Here is a 23844-nt window from a genome sequence, read left to right on the forward strand (position 1 = left end):
AAGTCTTCATGTACCCCTAGGGTACATGGACCACAATGGGAAGACCACTGGCCTCAAGGTTCCATGTCAGAAGGTGGTGCCACTGACAGAGACACACAGATCAGAGGAGACAGCTGGCTCTGCTGGCAACAACTGAAGCCAGATAAAGCTCTCACAGGGAGAGGCCGCAAAGGGAGGGCTGGGTCCTGGAACATGCCTGTACTGAAGGGAGCCAAGCAAAAGAAACGGAGATAAAACAGAGAACAAGAGGTAAATGAGGACAGTACCCATGTGAGAAAGGAAGATGACTTCTGCGGTAGGAAAGGAGTTTAAAAACATCGAATGTGCCAGAAGTCTAAGGAGCGTGAGGAAGACGTTCACAGTGGGGTCATTAGTCACCGTGAAACAGAGCAGCACGAGGGACACGGGGGCTGGGACCTGGGGGCCAGTTAAGAAGCGGGGGCTGGACCAAGAGGAAATGCAGGCTGGACGTGGAGGCGAGGCAGTAGGCAGTAAAAGACTCTGGCCAGAGAGCGTGGCCACTGAGTGAAGGGAAGCATTTCTAAGACAGAGATGTTGTATCCATATGTGTTTTTTTTTTGTTGGGGAGGGATGTCTCTGGATTCTTTCTGTTTGTGTATGCTTGGGAGATGGCATGCTGCTTTGTTATTTTTAAAAAAATAAATTTATTTATTTATTTTTGGCTGCATTGGGTCTTCGTTGCTGTGCGCGGGCTTTCTCTAGTTGCGGCGAGCGGGGGCTGCTCTCCATTGTGGTGTGCAGGCTTCTCAATGCAGTGGCTTCTCTCGTTGTGGAGCACGGGCTCTAGGCGCACGGGCTGCAGTAGTTGTGGCATGCGGGCTCAGTAATTGTGGCTCGCGGGCTCTAGAGCACAGGCTCAGTAGTTGTGGCGCACGGGCTTAGTTGCTCCGCGGCATGTGGGATCTTCCTGGACCAGGGCTCGAACCCGTGTTCCCTGCATTGGCAGGTGGATTCTTAACCACTGTGCCACCAGGGACATTCCCATATGTATTTTATGGAAGAAGACAAGCAGTATAGTGGGCGAGGACAGTATCTGTGGGAGAGCAACAAGCGTTTACCGCAGAAAGAGGGAAGAAGCCCTGGCCCTTCCCCTGAGACTGGAGGGCGAGGCAAGGAGACTGGCAGAGAAACCTGGGAGGCGGGTGAGCAAGTTCAGGAAAAGAACCTTCCTCTCCTCAGTGAGATGGGTGGTGAGGGCTGTCCCTCGGGAAGAACGGCCGTGTAGGAGGAGCTGGATGAGACAGAGGGCTACAGGGACCCCAGCCAACGCCCAGGGAATCAGTCAACCCGACTGATTCTCTTCGGAAAGGTTATCGAAAACAGGAGTGGGCAATTCCTCAGCTGTGGAACACGCTTCTTTCTTCAGAAGCTGGGACTGCGTAGGAGCATGGCAGAGAGCTCCCAAGTTCTGATTTAGAACATCGCCGCCAATGTCCGTGTCTCATTGTCTCAAGGTAAGCAACTGATAGGAGCTGGGAGACAGGTGTGGCATGCCCACTTTCCTAGAAGTTCTGCAGGAAAAATTCTCAAGTAATTTAACTGGTAAAACAAATCCATTATACAAAATGGAATGCCAAGTTGTCCTGTATTTTAAAGATACAACGCGAGCCTTCAATGACACTTCTGTCTTTCAACAGCTGCTTTAGGCTGAGTCCCTGAGCTCCGGAGAGGATGCCTTTGTTTAGTTTTCCACCCTGGCCTTCAGGGAGCTGTCCGCGGGAAAACTGAAGAAGCTCTGCTTGAAATCCAAGCTTTTCTCCTTCTCTCCAGACTCAGAGGAAGATGTCCCTCCCTTCTCTTTAAACACCCTCCCCTCCTTCCCTTTGGTCCCAATCCTCTGAATTCTGTCTACCCCAACCACTCTTAGGTGGGAACTTCGTCTGTGATCTTTCTTGCCAGCTTCCTCAGTCTTTTCTTCCCAATAATAACAAGTATTATCATCAATGCTGGCAACTAACCTTTATCAAGGGCTTACCACGTGTCATGTATTGAGTTTTACACGAAATGTAGGCACATTACCCCAGTGAGTCCTCACAACAACGATATGAGGTAAGTAATCATTTATGGTCTGCATTTTACGAATACAGTGACCTCAAACACATCAAAGCAGTTATCTAACCTGTACTGACTGCTCGTGACTGATGAAGCCGGATCCACGCATGACTCGGTCGCTCCGCACATTCCCTCCGCCCCCTTCCAAAGGCACAGCCCCAGCCCTCTAGCCCCCGCTCCTTGGCCCTGTGCTGCTCCTTCCAGCTACTGCCCTTTTGCAGTCAACCTCCCAGAGTTGTGGTCTAGCTCATCGCCTCTGTTTCCTGTCTACCCATTTCTTCCTTGGCCTGCAGGAACGTGGTAACATACCCCCAGCCCAGGGCCACTTGCCCTCACCTCCTGTGAGAAGATCTGGTTCAGAGTGTCAATGGGCTCCTTAGAGTGAAGTGACGAAAAGTCATCTCAAACTCAAAATTCATGCTTATGGTCAGAGATAAAGGGATGGGGGACAGAGGATCTCAAAAGAAGGCTATGTCTGCCCATCACTGCTCTTAGGGCTTGTTTACTGACACGGTTATGGTGACTCTGGAATTTCTGGTTAAAGGAGGTGGTCGGAAAAACCTGTTTCAGCCTTGCGTCATCTGGATGTTGGAAGTTTCCTAGACTATGTAATGTTCCCGTAGATAATGGGCATTTTGCTTTGGGCAACTGGAAAGCCACTTTCAGGATCAAATTTCAGTTCAATTTTCCCAAGAATCACAGACTAGAATACAAAACAGGACTGCTTTTGAATATGGCTTATTTGTAGATTATTTTTACCAAATATTTTCACATGATACTTTTATCATTCTTATTTCTACTGTGAAGATCTGCCACTCAAATTTCTTTTCTTTTCTTTCACCAAAGTGGAAATTCCTTGTGCTGAAGAACTATACGGAGAAAAGGAAGACAAGCAGAAATAGGAAAGAGAGTGAGGCCCTGCGTGACACTGTCTCTTCTCGGGGACAGGTACCTGATGAAGGCACTGAATGCTTCCAGCTGGGTAACTGATCACTCTGCCAGCCGGAAGAGCACGGGGAGGTTATGGACACTGAGGTGGGGATGAAGCTCGCCTTTGGACGCTGTTCACGATGGCCCTCTTTCTCTTCTGCAGATTAGGTGCCAATACACCTTCCCCACTCTGACAGTCTGTATGGCTCGGGCTGAATCATATGCTGAATGGTGATTCATAAGATCCAGATTCTTCGAACCCACGAAACCTTAGGAATCACTGACTCCAAACCCTTCATTAGATAAGAAATTAAGGCCCGAAGGGGATAACTGGCACGCCTCAGGTTAACAGAGCAGAGCTACAATTAGAACCCACATCACTTGATTTCCATGTTGAAACTTTGCCGCAAGCCTTGACACCTGGCAGTGGCCTGCGAGTGCATCTCTAACAACCAGCTGTGTGCTTTTAAAGCTACAGCTGTATTATTCTCTGATTCCCTGTTCACCGACGCATACAGGCCCATGTTTACGTCTGCTTATCTTCCTATCTAAAACGATTCAAAAACTTCATTTCAGTGCTAAATTTAGGTGCTCTTCCCTACTTTCTTTCTTCATCAATTCTTGGGGACTCCCTGTCCCTACCCTCGTACTGTGCAGTTCATTTCTTGTTTCTTTTTTTTTTTTTTTTTTTTTTGCGGCATGCGGGCCTCCCACTGCTGCGGCCCCTCCCACTGCGGAGCACAGGCTCTGGACGCGCAGGCTCAGCGGCCATGGCCCACGGGCCCAGCTGCTCTGTGGCATGTGGGATCTTCCCGGATCGGGGCACGAACCCATGTCCCCTGCATTGGCAAGCGGACCCCCAACCACTGCGCCACCAGAGAAGCCCCGGTTTCTTTTTTTTTTCTCCAATTTTTTGGCCATGCCACGTGGCTTGCAGAATCTTAGTTCCCCGACCAGGGATCGAACCCAGGCCCACAGTGGTGCAGGCGCCAGGTCCTAACCCCTGGACCACCAGGGAATTCCCTGTGCAGTTCATTTCTGAAAGTGACCTCCAGCTGAGTATCTCAAACGTTTTGACAACTGTAGTACAGGATTCAGGGAAACTGGGAGAAATGATCAAAATGTCCTGGGAATAAATGAAGAACAGAGGGGACATTTTAAGGGTAAACTAGTAAACAGCTGTTACTTGTGAGAAAGAAAGGAAAAGTGTTCTTATGAAGATTAAGAAATACTAGTTTTTTTAGTCACTTGGCCCAAATAAACAACCTAAACCTGAACTGCCCCGAAGTCCCACCAAAAGTCAGTCTTTAATTGCTTCACTCAAACCACGTGCTCTTGGTAGTTAATAAGCAAGGACTTCTTAAGCTTAGTGTCAATGACACACATGCCGGCGGGCTGGTGGAACCTGCTGCCAAAGCTGAAAAGTTATAATACTACAACAGACCAGCCCTGAAGCCGCCAATCCCCTCTGTGTGACCCTATGGGGAGCAGACACTCACAGGCGCTCACTGGCTTCTGAGCCCAGGAAAAGTCAGTCACCCGGCAGTGGCCAGCCCTCAGGAGTATCTCAAGCCTGATCAGATGGCAAAAGGGATGCTCGGAACACCGTCCTCATCTGTGAACATCTGGATTACAGTCTTTTCTGTACTACTACAGATTGTTCAGATGGTCACGTAGTTATTTTGTTATGACAAAAATTTATGGACTGAAAGAATGTTAAGGCTGTGGACTAGCAGTTCTTGCCTTTAGTGGAACGGGACAACAGATGTTGACTGACTTTGACGCACTTTAAGACACCGAAATGCCTTTTCTAGCAAAGATAAATGGCACTCCTGTTGCTTATATTCAGTGCCTTTTATCACATTTTAATTCTTTGCAAGTTAGCAAACCACATGGTGGCAACTTCTAGCCAGATTATCTGATTCTAGCTAGAATATCCCCGGACTCCGGAATCAGAGTAAACTGGTTTAGAAATTCAGCTCTGCCACTTGGGCGAATCACTTAGATTCTTTGTACCTTAATTGCTTCATCTCTGAAATAGGGATGTAAAGAAAAGAATGTTGCCCCCCCATTCCAGTTCTACAGGGACCAAGCCATCAGGCACTGCAGTCACCCACCGACAATGCACCCAGAGGGGAATTCAGGACGGAGAAAAACTGGAAGGATTCTGGGCTTTGGATACGGGCCCTGGATAGTTAAGATGTATATCTAAGGAATAGTTTCAATCAGCCCAGATTCTTGCATCTTCCCATACAGAGAAAAGCACTAAAATCATTAATTTGAGATGTCTGTTCTTTGTGATTAGCAGTAACATTTTGATGCTCGACTACATGTTTTTTCCCAGCAAAAAATTCCTATATATCCTGGCTCCTCCCTTGCCTCTTCGGGGCAGTTCCTCAGAGCTATCTGAGAGGCTGTTTCCAGGACTATAGTCCTCAGTAAGGTCCCCGAATAAAACTTAACTTGCAACTTTTAGGTTGTGCGTTTTTCTTTCAGCTGACAGGGAAAATATTAGCCATCTTGCAGGCTGGTGTGCAGATTAAAAGAGAAAATATCTGTAAAAGCATTATACATGTACTTCCTTGGGGCCACTTAAAAGATATTTACGGGGCTTCCCTGGTGGCACAGTGGTTGAGAGTCCGCCTGCCGATGCAGGGGACACGGGTTCGTGCCCCGGTCCGGGAAGATCCCACATGCTGCGGAGCGGCTGGGCCCGTGAGCCATGGCCGCTGAGCCTGCGCGTCCGGAGCCTGTGCTCCGCAACAGGAGAGGCCACAACAGTGAGAGGCATGCGTACCGCACAAAAAAAAAAAAAAAAAAAAAAAAAGAGGATTTCTAGTAGCCCTTATGGGTCAATATTTTTAACCAGGGCCCTGTATGCTGTCCTCCAACTGTATCAGTCTGTTCTACTTTTGTCTGAGGTATAAGCCATAGGAGCCTTAAAGGGCACCGTTCCAGTTGGCCTCCGCTTGCTGGCTTGCAAACAGAAGTTTTATATTTATGGACAGTAATCCAGAGTGGTGTCCATCTGAGTTTAGAATTGCTATCACAGCAGAAACTGGAAACCTCAAGAGCTATAAGCCATTTAGCACGTCTACATGGAAGCCACTTCTCATTAGAGCACATACAAATATACAGTGACCAGAACTTAGCCTCCTGGGCTCTCATATCCTCCTCAGATGTGCATACAACATATGCACACCAGTCCTCTATTTTTTGTTTACAGTGAATTCTTAATTGCCTGCAAAATTACTATCTCATCACTTATAATTTCATGTAGCAGGTATGACTATGCATACTTTTTTTTTTAACATCTTTATTGGAGTATAATTGCTTTACAATGTTGTGTTAGTTTCTGCTGTATAACAAGGTGAATCAGCTATACGTATACATATATCCCCATATCCCCTCCCTCTTGCGTCTCCCTCCCACCCTCCCTATCCCGCCCCTCTAGGTGGTCACAAAGCACCGAGCTGATCTCCCTGTGCCATGCGGCTGCTTCCCACTAGCTATCTATTTTATATTTGGTAGTGTATATATGTCAGTGTTACTCTCTCACTTCGTCCCAGCTTACCCTTCCCTCTCCCCGTGTCCTCAAGTCCATTCTCTACGTCTGCATCTTTATTCATGTCTGACTATGTATACTTTTCTTATCAAAATGCCGTAGCAACATGATAGCTACTTGATACTGAAAAGTATCTTTAATTGACAAAGCTTTTTAATTTAAACGTAGCCTATGGTTAGCGTGAGGCATTTAAACCACCTACTTGACTTCACGTGAATCAAGAACAAAACCTGAACCTGACCATTTCTGGCCTGACCTTCTACCCGCTTTCTGGCCAACTGTCTCTATGATTTGAACGCAATGACACTTCCATCAGACGCCTCTATTACTAACAATTATAACACACATGGTTTTCAGACAGAATCCTTAATTCAGGGTGTCCAGAGTTTCGTGAATCTCACTTATCTTCAAAGCCACTGCTTGAATAGGGAGGAACTTAGATTTCAAAAGCAGTCCATTTTAAACCAAAAGGAAATTCTTATCCAGAAATTACTTATCCTTATTTTTAGTGTCTTACTCGCCCCCTGCTTCCCCTTCTTGTTTTGAAAACAGAGGTAAATAAAGATGCATGCAACATCTTTTGGGCTACACAAATCTTAGGCTTTAAGGTCTCTAGGAAGCTATTATTGCTTCATCAAGAGAACTCCAAGTGGGCCCTAAATCTCCTTACCCTTGACTTCAGCAACTGCTGGGAAAATGTCAACACACACACCCCTACCTTAAAAACTCTCTGCTTGGGCTTCCCTGGTGGTGCAGTGGTTGAGAGTCCGCCTGCCGATGCAGGGGACACGGGTTCGTGCCCCGGTCCGGGAGGATCCCACATGCCGTGGAGCGGCTGGGCCCGTGAGCCATGGCCGCTGAGCCTGCGCGTCCGGAGCCTGGGCTCCGCAACGGGAGAGGCCCGCGTACCGCAAAAACAAAAAAAACAACTCTCTGCTTGAGAAGGACAGTTCGCTTAGAACATCTTTCCCCGGCAGCTGCAATGAGGGCACCTAATTTTTGTTAAAGCTCCAAGTCACAACAGACGGTGTGGGTAATGGTGACAGTTCTGATAATAAAGATGATAATGATATAATAACGTCATTGTTATAATGACATTAATCATGATTCAAGAATGATCATAAGATTTGGAGAATAACAAGAGATGTTAGCAAACGGGGAAAACTAAGCCATAAAGAACCTGAGAGCATTTTGTTTATTCCAAAGATCATAGGATACAATGACATTTCGAAAAGTTTAAGGTACTATCAGGACATCAAGTATTACAAAACAGATACTTGAAGCCACACGCTGAACCCTTGATCCTCAAACGTCAGGGGAACCGGTATAACCTGGAGGGCTTGTTAAACCACAGACCACTGGGCCCCGTCCTCAGTTCCTCATTCAGTTGGTTGGGGGTGGACCTGAGAATCTGCATGTCTAACGAGTTCCTAGGAGAGCTGATGCTGCTGGCCCCAAGACCACACTTGGAGTCTCCTGGGAAAGGAAGGAGATGAAGATCTATTGAGGGAAGGGAGAGAGCGGTTACTTAGAAGTGCCCTGGGTCAGGCTTGCTCAGGTGTTTATGCAGTTCATCTCGTTTCGTCCTCAGAGCTTCCCAAGGAGCAATGCTTCTCACGCTTTGCCAGGGCAGAATGCGAGTGAACGCACATATGCGAAGGATCCGCTTAGGCAGTTCTCTAGAAATGAAAAAGCTCTTTGATGACTATATTATCTTTTAAAATGCAGGTAAATTTTGTATTCTGTGCTGCTTGTTATGAATTAAACATAATTAAAGAATTATTTATCAGATACACTGCTTAACTCTTAACCTCAATTTCTTTAGTGAAATTGGCCTTTGGGAACATGAGGAAAAGGATGGCTGAAGTGTAGTAATTGGTCGATGGTGAAAGAGCTAGTAGTACATGTTTAATCTTTTTTTTTTTGGCTGTGCCGCGCAGCATGCGGGATCCTAGTTCCCTGACCAGGAATCGAACCCGTGCCCCCTGCAGGGCAGGCACGGAGTCTTAAGCACTGGGCTGCCAGGGAAGTCCCAGTACGTATTTAATCTTAATTAGTTTTAGAGACGTGCACTTAGGCCCGCAGGTCTCTGAAGATGATGTGCGTCCTGCCAGCTTACTCAACCTACTCGGCCACCTGCACCTCCCACACACCTGAACACTCCACCAGGCTCTTCTCTGCTCCTCCTTTACGGAGCCTCTGTTGTACTGGCCAAACTGGATTACTTGCTGTTCCTCAGAACTTTCTCACTTTTCCTGCTCTCCACATACATGCTCATTATTCTTTGCCGCTGGAAAGCTCCCTTTTTATTTCCACCTGACTAGAATCTTCCACACCTTTTAAGGTCCAGCTGAAATGCCATTTCCTTTTTGAAGACCAAATCCCATTTTTAAAAGGCTGCTGGACGGAACTCCTTCAGTGAGTTCCCATGGCTGCCCGGACAGATTTAATGTCAGTGGGCATGTAATTGCTTTTGTTAAATTCCTCTGTGTGTATAATCTCATGGGCCCTGATTTACACACGCCTCTGCAAAGAAATGGTTCTGTCTGACATGAAAGTTATACTGGCATTCAAACGTGAAGTTTCGTGCAATGTAAGATATTGGAGTGTAGATAAAAAGTAGTTGGAAAGAGGGAAGGGCTATGGGGACATATGTATATGTATAACTGATTCACTTTGTTACAAAGCAGAAACTAACACACCATTGTAAAGCAATTATACTCCAATAAAGATGTTAAAAAAAAAGAAAATGAGTAAAATTCTAATTGCTTTAAAGTCATGAATGTGTCAAACTGGTTTGTTGGAGCATTTATTTTCCAAAAAAAAAAAAAAAAAAGGAGTTGGAAAAATATATTTAAAAGAAATCCCCAACAGGAAGCTTTAGGTTATGATGAAATTTGTGGCTATGAATTAGAACAAAGTCTAAAATGTAGAATGTACCTAGCCTTTTAGGATATCAGAAGAGGCTTTGAAAGTCATTTAGGACAACTCCCTTATTTCACAATCATAGAATTTTTGGAAACTGCTTTGTACTATAGTCTGAAGTCCCACTTGTTTAGTTAATGCAGTGCAATTTCCATCTTGCTTACCTTCGGTTTTCTTCATATTGCTACCCGAAGAAAGCTTTTTGCCCTGAAAGGTGATTTAGTTCTGAAGGGCCAGACCTGACTTTGGTCCAAAGGGAGCTTAACTGCAGGACCTCCTTTGATTTTAAAGGTTGCTAACCGTAGTGGTGCTAATTCGGAACCTCCGAGGAATGAGCCCTTACCCCCAAGTGCCATTGGTGAGTCCACCAGCCAAGCCACAGCGGCCAAGCTTGGGGAGGAAGCTTGCGCTGGGCGGGGTGGCCATGCGCTTCATTTGGCCGGCGCCAGCTTTGGCCTCAGAGAGGTATCTCACATGCTGCTGACATCTTGGCTCAATCACATTGAATGAAAACAGTGAAGGACGCCGAGGGCCTTTGCCTTTCCCACCTCTGCGTGCTCCTCCCAGTCCCAAGGTGGTGGAGCAGGGATTTTAGAGGTGGGCAGAAACAGGTGTGACCTTAGGAAAGCTATTCAACCTTTGGAGGTCCCAGTTCCCTATCTACACAAAGGAGATGCTAAGAGTACTGTAAATATCTTAGGGGTAATTGGCAAGCTTAGGTGGGGTATTGCTGAGCACTTTATAAATGCCAGCCACTGTCGTTATCAGCAAAGGGCAGCAACATCAACACACTCTAGATTCCCTTCTGTGTTGGCTTCAGTCCCTCCCTGACTCAATTATGATATCACTATTGACTCCTAAAACTATATCTTTCTTTATTTGTTCATTTATTTATTTTTGGCTGCATTGGGTCTTTGTTGCTGCCTGCGGGCTTTCTCTAGTTGTGGCGAGTGGGGGGGGCTAGTCTTTGTTGCGGTGCATGGGCTCCAGGCGTGTGGGCTTCAGTAGTTGTGGCACGTGGGCTTCAGTAGTTGTGGCTCGCAGGCTCAGTAGTTGTGGTTGAGGGCTCTAGAGCGCAGGCTCAGTAGTTGTGGCACACGGGCTTAGCTGCTCCACAGCATGTGGGATCTTCCCGGACCAGGGCTCGAACCCCTGTCCCCTGCATTGGCAGGCGGATTCTTAACCACTGTGCCACAGGGAAGTCCCTAAAACTACATCTTTAGTCCAACTTTTTTGCTGAACTGAACACTAGGCTTCACAATACAACCTGGAGGTGCCCTTGGAACCTAAAGCAAGTCCAAAACTAGATCATTCCCTGGCACTGAGCACCATCTCCTCTTGACCTCTCATTTGTGAAAGACACTGCCACCTTTCTAGCTACGCTGGCAGAAGGACTCAGTTTGCTTTTTTTTTTCAACTACTTCTTTATCCTCCATGTAACCAGTTGCCAGGTCATTCATTCACACATTCACTTATTCAACAATTATTTATTGGGCCTTTTCCATAAGCTAGGTACTGTATTAAACTCTGGGTACACAGTGACGAACAAAACTTACATGATTTCTGCCCTCATCTGCAAATATATAATTACACATTGGCATATATACTTAGAAAGAGATTTCAGTCAGTAGGAGAAAGTACAGCAGGGGACTTAATTTAAAATGAGAGGCAGGAAAGAACTCTTGGAGGAAGTGAGTATTTGAACTGAGGCCTGAAAGACGAAAAGGCTCTGTCAGGTAGGTAATGAGTGCAGCGCGTTGCTGGCAATGGGATCAGCAGGTACAAAGGCTCGAGGTTGGAAAGGACCTGATGCATTTTCTGAGGAACTGGGGGAAGGCCACGTGGCTACAAGGCTGTGAACTTGCTTGAGTCAAGGCTGGAGCAGGAGATTCCCAGGGGTGTATGGGAGCCCCTGAAGGGGTCTGAGTAGGAGAGGCGCAGGGTCGGACCACCCTGGCTGCTCTCAGAGAACGGACTGGGTGGGCAGGAAGAAATCAGAGACCCATCTGGGGGCTGCTCAGGTGGTTCTGGTGACAGATGGTCAGTGGCCGTGGTGATGGAGGAAAGTGGTGTATCTGACACACAATTTGGAGGTGGTGTGGATAGGACTTGGTGATGGGGGTGAGGGGAGAGAGAGAAAGGGAGGTGGCAAGGCCGCTTCTTAGGCTTCTGGCTCGAGCAGCTGTGTAGATGAAAGTGGCCACGGAACCTACCTTCCAAAAGAGCCTCTCCCGCTGTATCAGCTCCCAGTGCAGTGCCAGCCACATCGCTCCCCTTTCAGGTATCTGGGAAGGCTCCCGATCACCTGCTTAAGCACACACTCCTTGCCTTGGCTTTCAAGGCTCCACGACCCACGTTTCCAGTCTTATTTCCCACCACTTCTCTCCTTAGGTTCTGCTTCGGTCCAGCTGGACCACTTCCTGTTCCCTGAATGTGTAACCACACATCCCTGCCTCCGTGCCCCTGGCTCACCCTATTCCTCCGTCTCACCATCTCCGTCTGCCGAAACCTTATTCAACGACTTTCAAGGTTCATTAAAGGGCCAGTGTTTAAATCTCACAAAGCTCTGTAACTCTCTGATGGCACTTAGACTCCTGCCTGTTACTGTGGTTATGACAGTACTTATCTTGTGCCCATTCCCTGCCCCCAACAGACCGTATGTCATACCTTCGGGTGCCCGGCCCTATTACTCATTCTGCACCACCGCCCTTGCCCTCACAAGGGTCAAGTACAGGGCTTCACCTACAGTAGGTACATTTTACTGAATTCGTTTGGGACAATTCATGTTATTAATTATGCTAAGGAACGCTGAGACCCAAGTTTTTGAGGCCGAGATGTTTTCCAGTAGCATCTGGCAGCACCAGAGCTCACAGCAGAATTTATCTTCCACCAAAACTCCTGGCAAATCATATGCAACACAAACCATGCCTCCCACAACAGTCCTGTGTCTGCTCAAAATACTCCAGTGCAGCAGTGCTCGTAAGCTTACCCTTTCCTCGAAGTACGGAATATTAAAAATCACAGCCTCTAACTCAGGATTTTTCAAACTGCTTGTTGTAACCCATTAATGGGTCATGAAATCAATTTAGCAGGTCATCAACAATACTAAAAAATAAAATAGAAAATAGCCAAACACACTGCCTATACTCAGGATGAGTAATGTTTCCTGAAACCTTTGCTTCCAATGCAAGCATTCACCTATGTGTATAATGGGTCATGATGTAAAACATATTTCTTATCACGGGTCTCAGTTAAAAAGGTTTAAAGGCTGGGTGGCCCACCTCAAGATCGGCACACAGAACTCAAGTAGGGAGAGTAAGATGTTAAGGAAAAAGTAATGAGACTATCTAATTAAAATAGTAACGAGGGGGTTATCATATGACTCAGTAATGGTAAGATTTGGAGAATAACAAGAGATGTTAGCAAATGGGGAAAACTAAGCCATAAAGAACCTGAGAGCATTTTGTTTATTCCAAAGATCATAGGATACAATGATGTTTCAAAAAGTTTAGGTATTGGGACTTCCCTGGTGGCGCAGTGGTTAAGAATCCGCCAGCCAACGCAGGGGACATGGGTTCGAGCCCTGGTCCGGGAAGATCCCACATGCCGCGGAGCAACTAAGCCCGTGTGCCACAACTACTCAGCCTGCGCTCCAGAGCCCGCGAGCCACAACGACTGGGCCCGTGTGCTGCAACTACTGAAGCCTGAGCGCCTAGAGCCCGTGCTCCGCATCAAGAGAAGCCACCGCAAGGAGAAGCCTGAATACTGCAACAAAGAGTAGCCCCCGCTCGCCGCAACTAGAGAAAGACTGGGCGCAGCAATGAAGACCCAACGCAGCCAAAAATAAATAAATAAATAAAAATTTAAAAAATAAAGTTCCCTTTAAAAAAGTCGAGTACAATTTAAAAAAAAGTAATGAGACTATCCCTTTAAAATGTGAATGTCTGATATCAATATATAATACCTAACCCTTCCCTCGGGGTACCTGCATTTAGGTGCTTTTAACCCACATTAATCTCATTAGTAGAAAGTGAAGAAAGTGAGTCAGAAATCATTTCGGACTACAGGCCTTCTTGGTACCTCAAGCAAGGATTTCCTCCAGTATCCCAGCTCCCCAAGAGAGCTGGTTCAGGAACTCCGTTGCTGAAAAGCTACTGGTTTCTAGGTTACAATACACAGAAGTGATAATACCTTTGTAAGAGAAACATATTTACAACCAGAATGCACCCTTTCTTCCACACACTTGTCAACAAGCTTATCAATTTATGTTTCTATGTATTTATTTAACATAAACGTAGAAAATACAGTCCTATACATCCACGTGCAAGACCTATGCCTGATCTGAGGTAACGTGAACCCCAAGTTGATCTAAACGTGAGATATACTGTGAGGTACTGAAGGCAATAGCGCATGTGGGATAGGAAGGGGGGATGTGGGAAATGGTACAATGGACAAGGGGGCTCAGGAGTGTGGTAGATGTATTATGCCAAGTGTTTATTACTTTGATGCTTGGTGGTAATGAGAGGATGAGGTTAGAGGGGTGGGATACGGAGAAAACAATTTTCTAGACAGCTGTATGCACCGTGATAGTATATAGTAGTCCACCAGGAGTGTACAGGCTGTATTTGATTATGTCAGCACTAAAAGGACAGATTCCAAGTCCTAATTCCAGCCCCAGCTCCATTTAACAGGTTGCCCCTTATAATTTGTTGCTTCTTGTGTTACATTCTCAATTTATAGTTGAGACATCAACAGTGAGCTTCCTAAGGAATGAAATGTAAACACTCTTAATTGCCAATTAGAATACCAACAAATAACTGGGCCAGAGAAAAGGACGAAGTAGGAAGTTCAAAGTTGGTATGGTGCAGAGAACCTTGGATTGAGGCACTGATAAATTTGGGTTAGATCTGGGTGACGTGACATGAAGCAAGTCACACAACCAAACGTTCTGTCCGCCTCTAAAATTTTACAGTTCTACAAGGGAGGGAAAAGGTGACCTTCATCCGGAAGAAAGGAAGATTATATTGGTTTGGTGTGTAATAGGCAAGTGACAATGACATTACCCAAGGTTGTTTAAATATGAATTAATGCCTCTCCCATTATCTAGATCGGGTTAGGTGATATATGTGAGTGTCTCTACTGACTACTGGATAACTTCCAAATTTCTTTCCCAGCATTTAAGGCTTTCCACATCTGCCCAAGTTTTCTCAAATTTCTTGTGGTTCAGACCCACTCTTGCCCCCCAGTCTTGTGTGCTTAGTTCTTCCCCACCCCTACTCTCCTAGCTAATGTCCCATAACCTTCCTAAAACCTTCCAGCTACTCAAATATTTATGTATCAGCTCTTCACCTTTGAATTCCTACAAGACTTTACAGCAGTCCTATCAGATAGGCATTATCGTCCTCATTTCATAAATAAGAAAACTGAGGCTCAGAGAGGTTAAGTGGTTTGCCCAGGGTCCCACAGTTTGTAAGCAGCAGCAGGGCTGGGTCTGATTTGTTTTCCAAGTCCACACACTTTTTTTTTCCCTCTCATTGTTCCATGCTGCTTCCGTGTATTAAAAAACCACGGAGAAAGGATGCAGTAAAAAAGCCTATAAATCAGTTATAATACAGTTTGTTGTGACATAAATGCACATACAAAACATCCTTTGAACCACGTGTGCAATAAACGCTTGGGGTAGCATGGGTAGTTTTTAAGAAGTTGCCACTCTTGTTTCCCAAGCCCAGTATTAAAGCAATATTCCAGGGTAAATGACAGGTGTATGGCTGAGGAAAAGAAAAAGCAATATGGTATAAGAGGAAAATATTAGAAGCGGGACAAAAAGATGAAGGTGTAATACAAGCTGGGAATGCACAAGAGACACTCAGAATATGCAAGTATGGAGTATGGGGCTGCGGGGGCCCATAGGACTAAAATATCTAAGTTAGGGGGCCTATAACTGCCAATAAGAAGCGCACGTGTGTGACGGTTGATATTAATAACAGCAGTACACATGGACAGAGGGGAGAACTCCAGAGAGAGACAAATAAGGACGGGTCGCCGGGACACAGGGTAGAGCATGGCAGGATGAGAGGGTGGTGGCGCCTAATGAGGGGCCAGAAGGGTACAGCAGGGGTCGAAGGGAAAGGTGAAGAGGTTCAGAGGGCACGGTGCCCCCAGACTCGGGACTAGACTCGTCTTCCTCTCCACAGCTGGTTGGTGTGTTCTAGGATTCACATCTGCACCCCACAAAGCCCTCCCGGTGGCTCCGGGAAGAGGGGGCGGTCACTTCCCCGTTCCTCGGGGACTCCGCGAGGGGTCCTTACCTAGGAAGATGGAGATGATGAGCCGCAGCGCCTGTTCTGACGCGCCCAGGGACGTCGCCAACTTGTTAAGGCTCAGGTTCTGGAAGCCGCACCGCAGCACCGTCGCCAGCTCCGCCGCCGCTCCCACGTCCCCCTCGGCTGCGGACGCCATCTTAACTCCGGGCGCCCCCCGGGGACCCCTCAGCTCCGCGCGCCCCAAATGTGGGCACAACGCTGGAGCTTCACCCCCAATTCCGGCCCGGAGCCCGCCCACGGCGTGCGCATTGGCTGCAGGACCGCCCAGCGGCTCCGGGATCAGCCGATCATTGGTCGGCCCGGGCAGGGGGCGGGGCCTCACGCCGCAAGGTAGGCAGGGGGCGGGGTCGAACGTTTGTAAGGCAAAGGTGACTCGGGCCGAGAATGAACGCGGAGCCGGCAGGGGGCGGGGCTCGGAATCGGGAACTAGACCCTTGATTGGAAAAGTCAGAAGCCGGCGGCGCGGCGACTGTACAACTCAGTTCTAACAGCCCGGGGGAGGAGTCGGGGCGGGCGAGAGTCCGGCCGGCTCGAGCGCTGCCTCCCCATTGGCTGAGACGGAGCAGGCGAGAGTCAGGGCGGGGGGGCCGTCACCCGACCGCGAGGTTACTCTCGGTCGCCGGCGCGCCGGGGTTACTGGGGCATGTAACGGGAGGGCGGGAATTCCTGCCGCGGGCTCGCGAGCGCCCCCTAACGGCGCCTCGGCCGTTTTTGAACCGTTAGGCACGCCGCCTTCCCTCCCCGAGGGTGGGGAGAGCCCGGCGCCCCCAGCACTCTTTGCCTGCTCCTTTGATTTCATGTAACTTCCTGTATTAAAACTACCTACCCCCGAGAGGCGATGAAGTTAAGATATGCTGATTTAGTCCTTATGATTTTAATTAAAAATTAAACTAGTTTGTCACTATTCAGGTAATACAGGTTCAAGATCAAAGTGCAAAGAGGATAGAGGCTGAAGACAAAATAAAAGTCCTTTCTTCCCACCTTGCTTCCCATTCTCACTTCCACTGTTCAGATTAGGCTAACGAAAATGAACCAGGGCCTGTGCTGGGCTCTGAGCCCAGAGCTGTGGAGTGGGGATGGCGCACGGTCATATAAAGCGTGTAATTGCAAGAGAAAGGAACAAGGTTCCGTGAGAATACTTAACGAAGGAACACTAAGAGTTTCCAGCAACCACTGGAATTCGTGGAGCATTCTTGTACAATTACAGTTAATACTTCTATAGCACTTCGCGCTTTATGCAGCTCTGATACCCATATTATTTCGCTTAATTGATTATGAAACAGGATATTTATTATTACGATGTCCTCTTACAGACGCAGAGGCTTGGAGAAATTAAGAAACTCGCTAAGTTCCTTCCCTAGTAAGGGGCAGCGACAGAATTGAAACCTTAAATTTCACCTCCCTCCTCTTTTTTGGGGGACAAAATTTAAAAAAAAATCAGAGAAGTCAAGAATAATATAACATCCCCCAGATTAAGAAACAAACATCACATGTACAGCTGAAGAGCCTGGTGTATCCCTTCCACAGGGCATTTCCCTCCTTTCCTTCTCAGAGGTCACCTCCTTTCTGACTTTGGTACTTATCAACCCCATGCCTATTTTTATACTTTACACTCTGTATATATCCAGAAACAATTATAATATAGTTTTGCATGCTTTTAAAGTTTATATTTATGGTTACAGTGAATGTATCATTTTGCAACTTGTTTTTATGCTTAACAAGCATTATATGCTAATATATATGCTAATAAAGCATTATCTTTATTGAGACATTCATGTTTCTACATGTAGCTGTAATACAGTCGTTTTAACTGTGAAGTAACATTGCACTGTATGATTTTCCACAATTATTTTTCATGATTATGTTGAGGAATACTTGGATCACTTACTATTCATGTAATTCTTTTATTACAAACATGGCTGCTGTGGACATTCTCCTTTAAGCAACAGTGAAAGTTTCTCTAGGGCTGTAACTCCAAACAGATTTTTTGTTTGTTTGTTTTTTTTAATTAACTGGGGTCTATTGTAGGAAACACATTGCTATCCAGTATACACACATGCTCATACACTACGCAACTAATATGTACACGCATGTGTGCAGCGTGTGTATGTGATGTGTTCTCTTATATTTTCTATTCTATTTTAATTCATTAAGAAAATTGCTCATCAGGATCCACTAACTTGATATCACTACTTGCTCAGTGTAGAAAACACCCCTCTAGGGTTTATAACCAGGAGGGGAATCATGAGTTGTAAGGTTTGCACACCTTCAATTTTACTAGATTTTGCCTAATTGAAGTGTTTGGCTAAATGTTACTTAAGACCCTTAAAATCTTTGATTTGCTGAATAAGTAAGATATATTTACTAAAGCATCTAGTTAGTTAGACCCTATTTAAAAATAGATGAAGTCGGTTTCTTTTCGTTTTGTGCAATTAGGTAATATGTCTGCCCCTTCTTACACCTCTGGTTTTCCAAGACAAGAGTCTGTGTGGCAAGAGGCTGTGTCTCCGTTGACACAACAGATTCCTGTTTGCTTTTCCCCTCAGGTGTTTGATCAGCTACATTCCCTTCATTCTTCCTACTGTTCTGACGACGCAGCACCTGTTTCTCCAGTTACACTAGCTGCTGAGCTGGTGAGTGGGAGAAGGTTAAGATTATATGGCCTCTTACTTTATAATGCAGCACATTCATGGAGGGCTTAGTAAGTCAGGTTCTGTGCTGGTCCCTCGATGCAAAGATCCATAAGAGACAGTCCCTGCCCACAGGAAGCTCTGTGTATGGGGAAGAGAGACATGAGAATATAATTATAAACCAAAGTGGTTGTGTCTGTATAGAAATAAGCATCAGGTATTAGTGAAATCCCTCCTCTCTCATTACTACTTTTCCCTGCCCTGTCCTTCCTTCTTTAGCAAGTCCAGTATTTCCTTCTACTCCCTTTCCTCTGGCTCATTGACCTCTACTATCTATTACTATCTGCCGGGCTTCCCACCTTAAAACACCTTCCCTTTCTCTGAGGTTACTGGCCTCTTTCCCCTCCCTACCGTACTTGTGGAGAAACAGTCTGGTCGGAGTTCACTCAATATCCAGGTATGAGTTTACAACTTCTCAACCCCCTTGCAGTAAGCTTGAGACCACATGACTAGTTATGGCCCATGGGCTGTAAGCAGAAATGAAGCGTCATTTCCTGGCCCGGGAGGTGCACAGCTAGTGTGACTCCCAAATCTCTCTCTTCCCTAGATAGTAGCACATACAGAGGCCATGCGTCCTGTCTGGTATAGTATGAGATGGAGGAAGCCGCCCAACTGGCATCTTGCTCAACACTTAGCTTAAGCGAAAAATAAACATTTGTGGTATTAAACCCCAAGATTTAAGGTTACTGCTTTAACTTACCCTGACGAAGACACTTACCTACCAGTCTTTATACCCATTAGAACTTGGTACTCATTTTCACCACTTATGAAACTATTCACACAAAGGCCACCAACTATTCCTTAACAGTTACATGTACTCTCCTTCTCCATCTCATTTTTTTTTTTTTTGCGGTACGCGGGCCTCTCCCTGCTGTGGCCTCTCCCGCTGCGGAGCACAGGCTCCGGACGCGCAGGCTCAGCGGCCATGGCTCACGGGCCCAGCCGCTCCGCGGCATGTGGCATCTTCCCGGACCGGGGCACGAACCCGTGTCCCCTGCATCGGCAGGCGGACTCTCAACCACTGCACCACCAGGGAAGCCCTCCATCTCATTTTTAATAACCTTGTTTTTTTTTTTTGCCTGCGCTGCCCAGCTTGCAGAATCTTAGTTCCCCCACTAGGGATCGAATCCGCACCCCTGCAGTGGAAGTGCAGAGTCCTAACCACGGACCTCTAGGGAATTAAATCCCTCCATCTCATATTCTTAATTTTCAAGAACTCTTTATGCTGAGATAGCATCTTTTTTCCCCCCACAGCATTCTTGTTTTATGGATGAACTTTGCTATACTAGCCTTCTGAGAAGATTAATTAGGGATTTGGGGGGATTTTTTATTTGTTTACTTATATTTCTTCTTTTATTCCCTGCATTTTTCCTTTTCCCTCAGGATTTCTGCTTTCCTTTTGTTTCTTTTATCTCTTTTAAGATGCCGACTGTCCTTTCTAATACAAACAAGGCATTACAAAGTTGATTGGATATATGGGCCCAGAGTAGGGCTTGTTGACTGGTGAATTTCCCTGAAGGGGATTGGGCTGGGAGCTCCCCTTTTGACCTAGAAACTTCCAAATGTCTGTATGTGGAGGGTTTATTTATTTTTTATTTATTAAAAATTTTAAAATTCTATTTTAGGGCTGCATTGGGTCTTCGTTGCCTGCACTCTTTGTTGCAGTGGGCGGGCTCAGTAGTTGCGGCACCCAAGCCCTGGAGTGCACAGGCTTCAGCAGTTGTGGCTCGCGGGCTCTAGAGCGCAGGCTCGGTAGTTGTGGCGCACGGGCTTAGTTGCTCCGCGACATGTGGGATCTTCCTGGACCAGGGATCGAATCTGTGTCCCCTGCATTGGCAGGCAGATTCTTAACCACTGCACCACCAGGGAAGTCCCTGGAGGCTTTATTCTTTAGGATTATTCAGTCTCTTCAGAGAAGAGTCTCCCAGTCTCCTGCTTGGAAGATGTACGTCTGTTTTATAGGTGCACATCTCTCTCTTGTTCCATGCAATGTTTGATGTCTTTGGGTCCAGAGTCTTTCCTATCCATTTTCGCAGAGAATATAGCATCAATTCTCTGCCTGGTGGTGGTGGGGTTGGGTACTTCCCTGGTTGTGCTAGGTAGGGAGGGGGCTTGAGGGTCCACCTTTCTGGAGTCTAGGCTTTCAGGCCATTCCTCCTGTTTTGACTCCTTGTCAGCTACTTCCCCTGGGCTGTATCATCACTACACCACACCTTCTTTCCATTTTTCAAAACTGCGTTTAAATGTTTCATCTGCTCTTCTTCCATTCACTTTGTTCCTATAGATTTATACCTTCTCCACCCCACCCTTTACTATATTTTAGTGGGATTTTAGGCACAAGAGGCAAGTTAATTTGCCATCTTTATGAGAAGTTTTCCTCTTTGTTTTAAAGTATATTTCTTTTCTTTTTAAAATTATTTGTTTATTTATTTATTTTGGCCACACCATGTGGCATGTGGGATCTTTTTTTAAATTTTATTTATTTATTTTTGGCTGTGTTGGGTCTTCGTTGCTACCGGGCTTTCTCTAGTTGCGGCCAGTGGGGGCTACTCTTCATTGCAGTGCGTGGGCTTCTCATTGCGGTGGCTTCTCTTGTTGGGGGCACGGGCTCTAGGCGCGTGCGCTTCAATAGTTGTGGCACTCGGGCTCAGTAGTTGTGGCTCATGGGCTCTAGAGTGCAGGCTCAGTCGTTGTGGCGCACGGGCTTAGTTGCTCCGCGGCATGTGGGATCTTCCCCGACCAGGGATCGAACCCGTGTCCCATGCATTGGCAGGCAGATTCTCAACCATTGTGCCACCAGGGAAGTCCGGCATGTGGGATCTTAGTTCCCCAACCCTGTGCCCTGTGCAGTGGAAGCGCAAAGTCTTAACCACTGGACCGCCAGGGAAGTCCCTACAAGTATTTTTCTAATAGTCTGCTTAAAAAAGTACTTTTACGGCTTCCCTGGTGGCGCAGTGGTTGAGGGTCTGCCTACCGATGCAGGGGACACGGGTTCGTGCCCTGGTCCGGGTAGATCCCACATGCCGCGGAGCGGCTGGGCCCGTGGGCCATGGCCGCTGAGCCTGCGCATCTGGAGCCTGTGCTCTGCAGCGGGAGAGGCCACAGCAGTGAGAGGCCCGCGTACCGCAAAAAAAAAAAGTACTTCTAGGGAATACCCAGGCGGCCCAGTGGTTAGGACTCTGTGCTCTCACTGCCGAGGGCCCGGATTCAGTCCCTGGTTGGGGAACTAAGATCCCACATCTCACAAGCCACGTGACACCGCCAAGAAAAAAAACCCAAAAAACTCTTAGATAATCTGTATTTTGAATAGTTTTATGTCTTTAAAGAACAGGCTTAAGCTTCTGTATTAGTCTGGGTTCTGCAGAGAAACAGAACCAGTAGGATAAATGTCTATAGTTGACCCTTGGACAACAGAGGCTTGAACGGTGTGGGTCCACTTACGTGCAGCTTTTGTTTTACTACATGCATGCAATAGTGCCACACGATCCACAGTTTGTTGAATCAGCAGATGCAGAATCACTGATACAGAGGGTCGACTCTATAATTATACGCAGATTTTCAACTGTGTAAGGGGTTGGCATCCCTAACCCCCATGTTGTTCAAGGGTCAACTACATATATATAGGTATATATATATATAAAATAAGGAATTGGCCCATGTGAATATGGAGGCTGAGAAGTCCCTAGATTCACAGTCAGCAAATTGGAAATGCAGGAGAGACAATGGTCCAGTTCCAGTCCAATTCTGAAGGCCTGACAACCAGGAGAGCCAAAGGTGTTATTTTCAGGCCGAGTCTGAGTCTGAAAGCAGGAGAAACCAATATTCTAGCTCAAAGGCAGGCAGAGAGAGCAAATTCTCCTTTACTCAGCCTTTTATTCTATCAGGCCTTCAAAGGACTGGATTAGGTCCACTCAGTAAAGCAGATAGCTTTACTCAGTCTGCATATTCAAATGTTTATCTCATCCAGGAACACTCTTACAGACACACTCAGAATAATGTTTAACCAGATATCTGGGCACCTCATGGCCCAGTCAATTGACACATAAAATTAATCATCACGAGTCTACCCCCTGTCAATTTGGCACTCATATGTGTGTCCTTAAGCCATACTTATTCTCCAAATAAAGACAACAAGGTCATCATTCCACCTAACATGATACAACCATCCTGTGTGCAACAGAAAATGCACCAACCCCTTCCCCAGAAGGTGAGGTAAAGTCCTTGAGTGATGCTTACTCTTCTCCTCGATCTCTCATAACTTCAATACTATGATGTAAAATTAAAAACACTTAAATTCGGGACTTCCCTGGTGGTCCAATGGTTAAGAATCTGCCTTCCAATGCAGAGGATGTGGGTTCGATCCCTGGTCGGGGAACTAAGATCTCACATGCTGCAGTGCAACTAAGCCCGCATGCTCTAGAGCCCGTGTGCCACAACTACTGAGCCCGCATGCAGCAACAAAAATTCCCACATGCTGCAACTAAGACCTGACGCGGCCAAAGAAAGAAAGAAAGAAAGAAAGAAAGAAAGAATGCAAGGGGCGGTATAAATAACATGATGTATGGATGTCATGAGGCTAGTGAGGAGCAGGGGATTCATTCTAATGAGGGGAAATCACTGAGCCTAAGTTAAAAAAACCCACAATTCTATGAAAGAAAGTCAATATATATTATGGTACATGATAAGGGAATAAGAGGGGAAAAACCATAATATGTATATATATAAATTCATAACAAAGTAAGGAGGAATACTTTTTTTTGATAAGCAAGAAGTAGATTTATTAATATAGGATACTTTTAAGAGATGCAAGCGGGCAGGCGAGGGAGCTCTGCCCTGTGGATTAAGTGCGCTACAGTTTTATAGTCAAAGGAAAGGGGGAGGGGAAAAGACCGCCTTCTTCGAGTAGACATGAGGCTTACATCACTAGTTCCAAGGAGGAATACTTTTGATAATTACAGTCTTTATGTAACTGGTCACATGGCCATAGCTGGTATTTATAACTACCTTCTTTTACTACCCATTCTATAATTCCTTTGCCTTCAGCAAGCACCTCAGTTTTTTGTGGGTCTTTACTTGGTGGAGTGACTCGCACCTTCATTCCCAAGAGGTCTGGGTCATTAATAGTCCCGCCTGGATTGGATTGTCAGTTTTCCATTGACCTTCATCACAGGGCATGGTAATGGGAAGAGAAGCCCTAAGGGATCTCTTGTATGGCAGACTTACTCTCCCTTATGCCCATTGTGGAGAAGCAGTCCAGTTTCCCCTTGGAAGTCAGGGTCAGTCAGCCCAGCCAGCACAGTAACTCCCTTCTTTGAGTTCCTCATGCCTCTAAATCAAC

The 23844-nt window shown here is 46.4% G+C and overlaps 1 protein-coding gene across 2 annotated transcripts in view; it reads right to left on the reverse strand.

The window, feature by feature from the left end:
- LPCAT3 (lysophosphatidylcholine acyltransferase 3) overlaps positions 1-16040 on the reverse strand; it is a 29710-nt gene extending 13670 nt beyond the window's left edge. The window contains exon 1 of one of the 2 annotated variants that reach the window (XM_089920238.1): positions 15802-16040. In XM_089920238.1, the coding sequence (XP_089776364.1) occupies positions 15802-15952 (151 nt within the window). In that variant the 5' untranslated portion in view covers positions 15953-16040. The remainder of the gene's footprint in view (positions 1-15801) is intronic. The other variant, XM_022577471.3, reaches the window with a different exon arrangement.
- Positions 16041-23844: the final 7804 nt, after the last annotated feature.

Source organism: Delphinapterus leucas, chromosome 11 (assembly GCF_059928025.1).
Source record: "Delphinapterus leucas isolate spDelLeu-1000000601 "Yukka" chromosome 11, BTC_Dleu_Yukka2, whole genome shotgun sequence".
Lineage (NCBI taxonomy): Eukaryota > Metazoa > Chordata > Mammalia > Artiodactyla > Monodontidae > Delphinapterus > Delphinapterus leucas.